Genomic DNA, 9,931 nt, shown 5'->3' with positions numbered 1-9,931 from the left:
TAAAGGATTGTAGGTTTTATTGTAGAATTAACAGCCTTAGGAAGGAGCTGAAATGCTGTAGCACAGTCTCACACTTCACTTGCTGCTGGTGTACTTGGTGACTGCCTTCGTACCCTCCGACACCGCATGCTTGGCTAGCTCTCCTGGCAGTAGAAGACGTACCGCCGTCTGTACCTCCCGGCTAGTGATGGTGGCTCGTTGGTTGTACTGGGCCAGACGAGAGGCCTCGGTAGCAATGCGCTCAAAGACATCGTTCACAAAGGAGTTCATGATGCTCATAGCTTTGCTGGAGATACCAGTATCTGGGTGCACCTAGGCGGAGGAAGAGCAGCAACAATACTCAGGGCCATGGATTTACCAAGTTTCTCACCAAAATGTAGGTTTTTCTTCTATCACCATCTACCAGGGGTGTAGCCAGACAACAGATTTTGGGTGGGCCTAGGCAAGAATTGGGTGGGCACCAAGTGTTCTCCCCTCCCTCAAAAAAAATGATCTCAGCTGATGAGAACACACTTCTTTCCACCTTGGCAGCAGGCATGCACTGAAAACTGAGCATGCACAGGTGTCGTGTCATGGAGAGTAGCGTTTTCGTTAGCATCAGGGGAAAATCTTCAGCTGGCGGAGCTTGGGATTCCCACCAGTTACCACTAAACATGGGCTACTGTTGGGTGGGCCTGAGCCATAAATAGATTGGGCCCTGGCCCATCCATGGCTATGCCACTGCCATCTACATAAGTACAAAAGTATTGCCATACTGGGAAAGACCAAAGGTCCATCAAGCCCAGCATCCTGTTTCCAACAGTGGCCAATCCAGGATCACAAATACCTGGCAAGATCCCCAAAAAAATACAAAACATTTTATACTGCCTATCCCAGAAATAGTGGATTTTCCCCAAGTCCATTTAATAATGGTCTATGGACTTTTCCTTTAGGAAGCTGTCCAAACCTTTTTTAAACTCCGCTAAGCTAACCGCCTTTACCACATTCTCTGGCAATGAATTCCAGAGTTTAATTACATGAGTGAAGAAACATTTTCTCCAATTTGTTTTAAAAATTTACTACATTGTAGCTTCATTGCATGCCCCCTAGTCCTAGTATTTTTGGAAAGCATAGACGCTTCACATCTACCCGTTCCAACTCCACTCATTTTATAGACCTCTATCATATCTAAGTTTCATACAATAAAAGACACCCAAGAAATGAGCCCAAAGTTCTTGCCTCCCCTGTGAAGCAAAGAGGATGCTAATCCCATCTGGGTATTGCATATAGTTGTGGGGCAGGCTTGGCAGCTGGGTTTCAAGACCTGTGATAAGATCCCACTGAGCACAACTGGGTGCAAGTCCCAGCCTTCAGCTGACATGTCAAGAGTAGAAAAAAAAAAAAGTTAAACACACTGGCAGACTAAAGTTTTTTTTTTTAACATACATAAATTACACACACACACTTGACACAACACCTCATCCCCACAGGGAACCTTTTAACTCCCTCTGTGCCCACCAATGAGAAAGGAGAATATCAAGTACCTGTTATCAACAGGCATCAAAGAGGGGGTGGAAGAGACAGGGGCTGAGGAAGGAGGGATAGGATGAAAGTAACAGGGGAAGGAGACAGTTAAGGGCTGAGGAAGGAGGGGAAGAGGTAAAGGTGAAAAGTTGGAGTGGGTAAGAAGAGAGCAAGTGGAGGAATAGGAGGGGCTAGTGGGGCAGGGAATGAAGAGAGGAGTAAGGAGACAGCAAGGAGGAAGAGGTAAAAGTCACAGAAGGGGAAGGAGAGGAAATGGGAGGGAGAGAGGAAATTGAGGGGGGGGGGGGGGAATAAGGCAACAAGAAGAGACGACAGAGTTACTGCTTGCCCTAGGCTTGCTAGCATGGGATGTTTCTGCTATTTGAGTTTGCCTTGCTCAAAGCCCACCTCTTCAATGTCGCCTTCGGTACCTAATCACCATACCTCTACTCAGGTAATCTAGACTGCCCCCACTTGACACTTCACCATTAGACTGTAAGCTCTTTTGAGCAGGGACTGTCCTTTTTGTTAAACTGTACAGCGCTGCATAACCCTAGTAGCGCTCTAGAAATGTTAAGTAGTAGTAGTAGTAGATGGGCCACTGTTGGAAACAGGATATTGAGCTAGATGAACCATTGGTCTGACTTCGTATGGCTACTCTTGTTCTTATATAAACATATACTCAGGGCTTTGTTTTGAAGGGGTACTGAGTACTGGCACCTTTTCCATTGTCTGCTAAAATTGACCCAAGGATCCCAAGTTTTACTGAAAGAGCTCAGGCTCTACCACCAATTCTGTCTGGTCATATTCTGTGGCTGGTTGCAGTGGGCCTGGCTAATGTGGGGTGGGTCTCTCAGTGATCACCCTACCCCTAAAAGATGGCCTGGCATTTGAGTACTGGCACCTTTTTTGCTATAAAAAGTGCACTGCATATACCCCCCCTTAGATTTATGACTTAAAAGTAACAAGATACCTACCCTCCTCCACCCCCCTCCCAGCTTTACCTGCTTTAGCACTTTGTAGATGTAGACGGAATAAGTCTCTCTCCTCTTCCCTTTTTTCTTGGAGACTCTCTTCTCACCAACATTTTTCACTTTCTTTTTCCCAGGCTCAACACTCATAGTAGCCAGGAAGGAAATCAAAGAACTAAACCTCTCTCAGAGCAAGAACAAACCACTAGCTTCTCATAAACAGGAAAATCAGCCCTTCAGCTGTGTCTTATATCCCAAGCCTAGGGCTCTGGGGAAGGTGTTAATTATCACAAGGTGGGAAGGGGGCTGAGTTGGCTGCAGCACAGGTAAGGTATGGACAGGACTGGTTCTGGTTAACTTCCTCTCTGTCACTGCTTCTCAATCTGCTCTTGTATTAGAGACCCATGATTTGCAAATCTATCTAATGCAAATTTATTGTAATCCTGAAAACCTGACAGGCTAGGTAGGCACTACAGAGTTACCCAGTTCCAGAAAGGACACTTTTGGCCACTCCTGGGGTTGAATTCACATCCCAGTGCAGTGTAGTATTTGTACCCACTTGAAATCAGTGCTAAAGGTCCCATAATGCATCAGGATGGGGTTGTCAGAAATCCAGGACTGGTCTAACCTCTCTCCCTCCAGAAACTGGGTAACTTGACAGCTCTGTATTGCTTAAGGCTGACATGTAAAGTCTATCTAATATTCAACAGCCCTCAACATCTCTTTGCCACACTGAACTCTCTCCTCAAAACGCCTTCACCTCTAACCCCTCCTTCACTTTCTCCCCAGACTCTGACTGAGTACTTTCATGACAAGGTCCACAAGGTTAACCTCAAGTTCTCAACTAAGTCACCTCCACCTCTCCTTCCCCTAGTCCATTCTCTCAACACTCTGTCAACCTCTACCTCCTTTTCTGAAATCACTGAAGAGGAAACCCCACATTTTCTTTCCTCCTCCAAACCGACTTCCTGTTTCACTGATCCTATTCCCACCCATCTACTTAGCACTATCTCTCCTACTGACATCCCTTCTATCCATCATATCCTCAAACTTTCACTGTCCACTGCAACTGTTCCTGTTGCCTCCAAACCACTCCTCAATGTCACTGAACCCTATCTCCTTCTTCCCTTTGCATCTAAGCTACTTGAACCTGCTGTTCACTGCTGCTGTCTTGACTTCCTTTCATCTTAAAACTATTCTTCATCCTCTTCAATCTGGTTTTTACATTCCAACAGAAACAGCCCTTGCCAAAGTCTCCAGTGGCCTGTTTCTGGCCAGATCCAAGAGCCTTGACTCAATCATCATCCTTCTTGACCTATCTGCTGCTTTTCACTTAGAATTTCATATAAACTACTTCTCTTAGTCCAAAAGACCTTACAGTCTGGTCAATGCTCTTACCCTTCCCACCTCTTGATTCCCTATTGTCCCACTAGTCATATATCCTTGGGTTTAGAAGAGCAAGTCTGGATTCCTCATAACAAACAATATTTGTTATTCCACTGTTTTGTGAATTAAGTAAATACTATTGTCTCTCTGTTTGGGGAAAGGTGAATCTCTGATCTTTTTATGTTTTGCACAGTACAGGAGGAAATGCATTTCTGTTTCTATTCCTCCTCTTTCCACAGTATTATAGAGTTTTTCCTGGTCATTCTTTGATTTTTTTTAATTGGAAAATGTGCATCTCTGATCTCTTTCTATTTTACACATTAGAAGAACAAATTTATTTCTGTTTCTGATGCTGAAGTCCACCTTAGGAGTCAGCACTCAAGAAAAAGATGTAGGTGTCACTGTAGACAATACGCTAAAATCTTCTACCCAGTATGCAGTGGTGGTGGCTAAAAAAGCAAACAGGATGCTAGGAATTATTAGGAAAGATATGCAAAATAAAACCAAGAATATTATAATGCCTCTATATCGCTCCATGGTGTGACCTCACCTTGAGTATTGCATTCAATTCTGGTCACCGTATCTCAAAAAGATATAGTGGGATTAGAAAAGTTTCAAAGAGTGACCAAAATGATAAAGAGGGTGGAACTCCTCTCATATGAGGAAAGGCTAAAGAGGTTAGGGCTCTGCAGCTTGGAAAAGAGATTGAGGTCTATAAAATCAGGTGTACTGATAGTGACTGTATTGCACATTCTTTCCTGCCTGTAACAGGGTCAGATGTACTGATAGTGACTGTATTTCACTTTCTTCCCTGCCTGTTACAGGTTTCAAGTGTACTGTTAGTGACTGTATTGCACATTCTTCCCTGCCTGTTACAGGGTTTAGGTGTACTGTTAATGACTGTATTGCACATTCTTCCCTGCCTGTAACAGGGTTCAGGTGTACTGTTAATGACTGTATTTCACTTTCTTCCCTGCCTGTTACAGGTTTCAGGTGTACTGTTAGTGGCTGTATTTCACTTTCTTCCCTGCCTGCTACAGGTTTCAGGTGTACTGTTAGTGACTGTATTGCACATACTTCCCTGCCTGTTACAGGGTTCAGGTGTACTGTTAGTGACTGTATTGCACATTATTCCCTGCCTATAACAGAGTTCAGGTGTACTATTAGTGACCGTAATGCACATTATTCCCTGCCTGTAAAAGGGTTCAGGCGTACTGTTAGTGACTGTATTTCACTTTCTTTCCTGTCTGTGACAGGGTTCAGGTGTACTGTTGGTGACTGTATTGCACATTCTTCCCTGCCTGTTACAGGGTTCAGGTGTACTGTTAGTGGCTGTATTTAACTTTCTTCCCTGCCTGTTACAGGTTTCAGGTGTACTGTTAATGACTGTATTGCACATTCTTCCCTGCCTGTTACAGGGTTCAGGTGTACTGTTAGTGGCTGTATTTCACTTTCTTCCCTACCTGTTACAGGTGTACTGTTAGTGACTGTATTGCACATACTTCCCTGCCTGTTACAGGGTTCAGGTGTACTGTTAGTGACTGTATTGCACATTATTCCCTGCCTATAACAGAGTTCAGGTGTACTATTAGTGACCGTAATGCACATTATTCCCTGCCTGTAAAAGGGTTCAGGCGTACTGTTAGTGACTGTATTTCACTTTCTTTCCTGTCTGTGACAGGGTTCAGCTGTACTGTTGGTGACTGTATTTTACACTATTCCCTGCCTGTGACAGGATTCAGTGTACTATTAGTGATTGTATGGCACATTCTTCTCTGCCTCTGATAGGGTTCAGGTGTACTGCTAGTGACTGTACGGCATGTTCTTCCCTGCCTGTGACAGGGTTCAGGTGTACATAAGTATATATATAAATACATAAGTGTTGTCATTCTGTGACAGACGAAAGGTCCATGAAGCCCAGTATCCTGTTTCCAACAGTGGCCAATCCAGGTCACAGGTCATCTTTGACTCTTCGCTCTCCTTCTCTGCTCATATCCAGCAGATTGCCAAGACCTGTCGTTTCTTTCTTTACAACATCCGTAAAATCCGCCCCTTTCTTTCCGAGCACTCTACCAAAACCCTCGTCCACACCCTTGTCACCTCTCGTTTAGACTACTGCAATCTGCTTCTTGCTGGCCTCCCACTTAGTCACCTCTCCCCTCTCCAGTCGGTTCAAAACTCTGCTGCCCGTCTCATCTTCCACCAGGGTCGCTTTACTCATACTACCCCTCTCCTCAAGACCCTTCACTGGCTCCCTATCCGTTTTCGCATCCTGTTCAAACTTCTTCTACTAACCTATAAATGTACTCACTCTGCTGCTCCCCAGTATCTCTCCACACTCGTCCTTCCCTACACCCCTTCCCGTGCACTCCGCTCCATGGATAAATCCTTCTTATCTGTTCCCTTCTCCACTACTGCCAACTCCAGACTTCGCGCCTTCTGTCTCGCTGCACCCTACGCCTGGAATAAACTTCCTGAGCCCCTACGTCTTGCCCCATCCTTGGCCACCTTTAAATCTAGACTGAAAGCCCACCTCTTTAACATTGCTTTTGACTCGTAACCACTTGTAACCACTCGCCTCCACCTACCCTCCTCTCTTCCTTCCCGTTCACATTAATTGATTTGATTTGCTTACTTTATTTATTTTTTTGTCTATTAGATTGTAAGCTCTTTGAGCAGGGACTGTCTTTCTTCTATGTTTGTGCAGCGCTGCGTATGCCTTGTAGCGCTATAGAAATGCTAAATAGTAGTAGTAGTAGTACCTGGCAAGATCCCAAAACAGCACAATACATTTTGTGCTGCTTCTCCTAGAAATAAGCAGTGGATTTTCCCAAGTCCATTTTAATAATGGCTTATGGACTTTTCTTTTAGGAAGCTATCCAAAACGTTTTAAAACCCCACTAAGCTAACTGCTTTTACCATAGTTGTTGGCAATGAATTCTAGAGTTTAATTTCACATTGAATGAACAAATATTTTCTCGATTCTTCTTAAATTTACTACTTTCTAGGTTCATTCCATGCCCCCTAGGCCTAGTATTTTTGGAAAGAGTAAACAAGCGATTCACATCTATCCATTCCACTCCGCTCATTATTTTATAGACCTCTATCATATCTCCTCTCTGCCATTTTTACTCCAAGCTGAAGAGCCTTAGCCATTTCAGCCTTTCCTCATAGGTAAGTCATCCCATCCCTTTTATCATTTTCTTCGCCCTTCTCTGTACCTTTTCTAATTCCATTATATCTTTTATGAGGTGCAGTCTCACTATGGAATGATACAAAGGCATTATAATATCCTCGTTTTTATTTTCCATTCCTTTTCCTAATAATACCTAACATTCTATTTGCTTTCTTAGCCACTGCAGCACACTGAACAAAGGGTTTCAAAGTATCATCAACAATGACTCCTAGATTGTTTTCATGGTTGGTGACTCCTAACGTGGAACCTTGCATCTCGTAGCTATAGTTCAAGTTCCTCTTTCCCACATGCATCACTTTGCACTTGCTCACATTAAACGTCATCTGCCATTTGGATGCCCAGTCTCATAAGGTCGTCTTGCAACTTTTCACAATCCTGTGATTTAACAACTTTGAATAACTTTGTGTCATCGGCAAATTTAATTACCTCACCAGTTATTCCCATATCTGTATCATTTATAAATATGTTAAAAAGCAGCGATCCCAACACAGACCCCTGGGGAACCCCACTATCCACCCTTCTCCATTGAGAATACTGACAATTTAACCCTACTCTCTGTTTTCTATCCTTTAACCACATTTTAATCCACAATAGAACACTACCCCCTATCCCATGACCTTCCAATTTCCTCTGGAGTCTTTCATGAGGTACTTTGTCAAATACCTTTTGAAAATCCAGATACACAATATCGACCGGCTCACCTATATCCACGTTTGTTCACCCCTTCAAAGAAATGGAGTGGAGGAGTAGCCTAGTGGTTAGGGTGGTGGACTTTGGTCCTGAGGAACTGAGTTCAATTCCCAGCACAGACAGCTCCTTGTGACTCTGGGCAAGTCACTTAACCCTCCATTGCCCCATGTAAGCCGCATTGAGCCTGCCATGAGTGGGAAAGCGCGGGGTACAAATGTAACAAAAAAAAAAAAAATGTAGTAGATTGGTGAGGCAAGATTTCCCTTCCCTAAGTCCATGTTGGCTTTGTCTCATTAATCCATGCTTTTGAATATGCTCTGTAATTTCCCAGATCACCTCTGGAACCCTTCTTTAAAAAATCAATGTTACATTGGCCACCCTCCAATCTTCCAGTATCATGCTTGATTTTAAAGATAAATTACATATTACTTAAGAATAGTTCTGCAAGTTCATTTTTCAATTCTACCAATACTCTGGGATGTATACCATCCGGTCCTGGCAATTTGCTACTCTTCAATTTGTCAAGTTGCCCTATTACATCTTCCAGGTTTACAGAGATTTGATTCAGTTTCTCTGCCTCATCAGCATTGAATACCATTTCTAGCACCGGTATCTTTCCCACATCTTCAATCGGTGAAGACCAAAGAAAGAATTCATTTAGGCTCTCCGCTATGGCCTTGCTTTCCCTGCCCCTTTTACCCCTCGGTCATCGAGCGGTCCAACTGATTCTTTTGTCGGCTTCTTGCTTTTAATATACCTAAAAAAGTTTTTATTATGCGTTTTTGCCTCCAACACAATCTTCTGTTCAAAGTCTCTCTTTGTCTTCCTTATCAGTGTTTTGCATTTGATTTGCCAGTCTTTATGCAGTTTCCTATTATTTTCAGTTGGATCCTTCTTCCATGTTCTGAAGGACTTTCTTTTAGCTGTAATAGCTTCCTTCACCTAACTTTTTAACCATGCTGGCTGTCGTTTGGTCTTCCTTTCTCCTTTTTGAATAGATGGAATATATTTGGCCTGGGCTTCTAGGATAGCATTTTTGAACAGCATCCACGACTGATGTACTGTTAGTGACTGTATTGCATATTATTCCCTGCTTTTGATAGGGATCAGGTATACTGATTATATTTCACATTCTTCCCTGCCTATGACAGGCTTCAGATGTACTGTTAGTAACTTTATGGCACATTATTCCCTGCCTTTAACAGGGTTCACGTGTGCTGTTAGTGACTATCTCATATTCTTCTCTGCCTGTGACAGGGATCAGTTGTACTGTTAGTGGTCACTTTCTTCCTTGCCTTTGATAGGGTTCAGGTGTTTTCCACTCTTTTGCTGTTCTTGCAGGGTACTTTGGGGAACCTTCACGGTGCAGCTTTAGCCCTGTCTTCTACATCATCATCATCAGTACCAGACCCCCTGCAGGAGTAAAAGCGCACCAGTTCCTGAGATTGTTCTACCACTTATCTTTTAGTGACTTGCTATCTGCGCTGCAAGAACTGGCCCTCTGTTTTCCTCTCCTTTGTGTGGTTCCTGCAGGATACTTAAGGGAAGATTTGCAGTGTGGCTCTAGCTCCGCCTTCTACATCATCATCATCAGTACACAAAACCCTGTGGGAATAAAAAGATGCCAGTTCCTGAGGCACGCTGCCGAAGGGGCTCACCCCTTAGTGTGCCCTGTAGGCTTTTTAGCAGGTCGCTGTAAGATTCTGTATTAAGGTTTGGAAATCTTAATGATAATCTGTCAATACCTGACAACAGGCTTAAATTTTTACAATAGGTATTTTTAGTGCCATGGGGGAGATAATCAGCTACTGGGATTCACAGTGGCTGAATGGAATAGATCAGCTCTATTATTTAATGGGGATTATTCTTGCAACTGGCTCGGAAGATCTTCAATCAAGACTGATATTCGTGGACTTAGATAAGACAGAGCTTTCAGGAGCCAGTTTTTCTCTCAAAAAGACCAATTATAAAAATTTGATCTATATAAAGCCAACCTCAGAGGAAGTAAATTCTTATACACTTGTTCTCTGTCTTTATGTAAATGCAAGGTCAGCAGTTAGTGAGGTAGAGAGTATAAAGAATATGACTGAAGAATCTAGACCTGGTTTAGTAGTTTTGACAGAAACATGGTTTTCTCTAATTGATGATCAACAATTGAAATCAATTTGTCCTATGGGCTATAAAA

At 43.2% G+C, this 9,931-nt stretch overlaps 1 protein-coding gene across 1 annotated transcript; it reads right to left on the bottom strand.

The window, feature by feature from the left end:
- LOC115460005 (late histone H2B.L4-like) lies at window positions 1–2,797 on the bottom strand. Its single transcript, XM_030189867.1, has 2 exons — window positions 2,508–2,797; window positions 1–312 (listed from the first exon to the last, which is right to left on the bottom strand). The coding sequence occupies exons 1-2, from the start codon at window positions 2,622–2,624 to the stop codon at window positions 76–78; spliced, it is 354 nt and encodes a 117-aa protein (XP_030045727.1). The 5' UTR covers window positions 2,625–2,797; the 3' UTR covers window positions 1–75.
- Window positions 2,798–9,931: the final 7,134 nt, after the last annotated feature.

This window comes from Microcaecilia unicolor, chromosome 1 (assembly GCF_901765095.1).
Source record: "Microcaecilia unicolor chromosome 1, aMicUni1.1, whole genome shotgun sequence".
In the NCBI taxonomy this organism is placed as follows: domain Eukaryota; kingdom Metazoa; phylum Chordata; class Amphibia; order Gymnophiona; family Siphonopidae; genus Microcaecilia; species Microcaecilia unicolor.
The sequence above is the reverse complement of the archived record's forward strand: the minus strand, read 5'-3'. Positions and strand labels throughout refer to the sequence as shown.

Coding starts and splice junctions, on each gene's coding strand:
- LOC115460005 (XM_030189867.1), bottom strand. CDS start 2,624: ATGAGTGTTGAGCCTGGGAAAAAGAAAGTGAAAAATGTTGGTGAGAAG. Junction 313..2,507: donor TCTACAAAGTGCTAAAGCAG/GTAAAGCTGGGA, acceptor TCCTCCGCCTAG/GTGCACCCAGATACTGGTAT.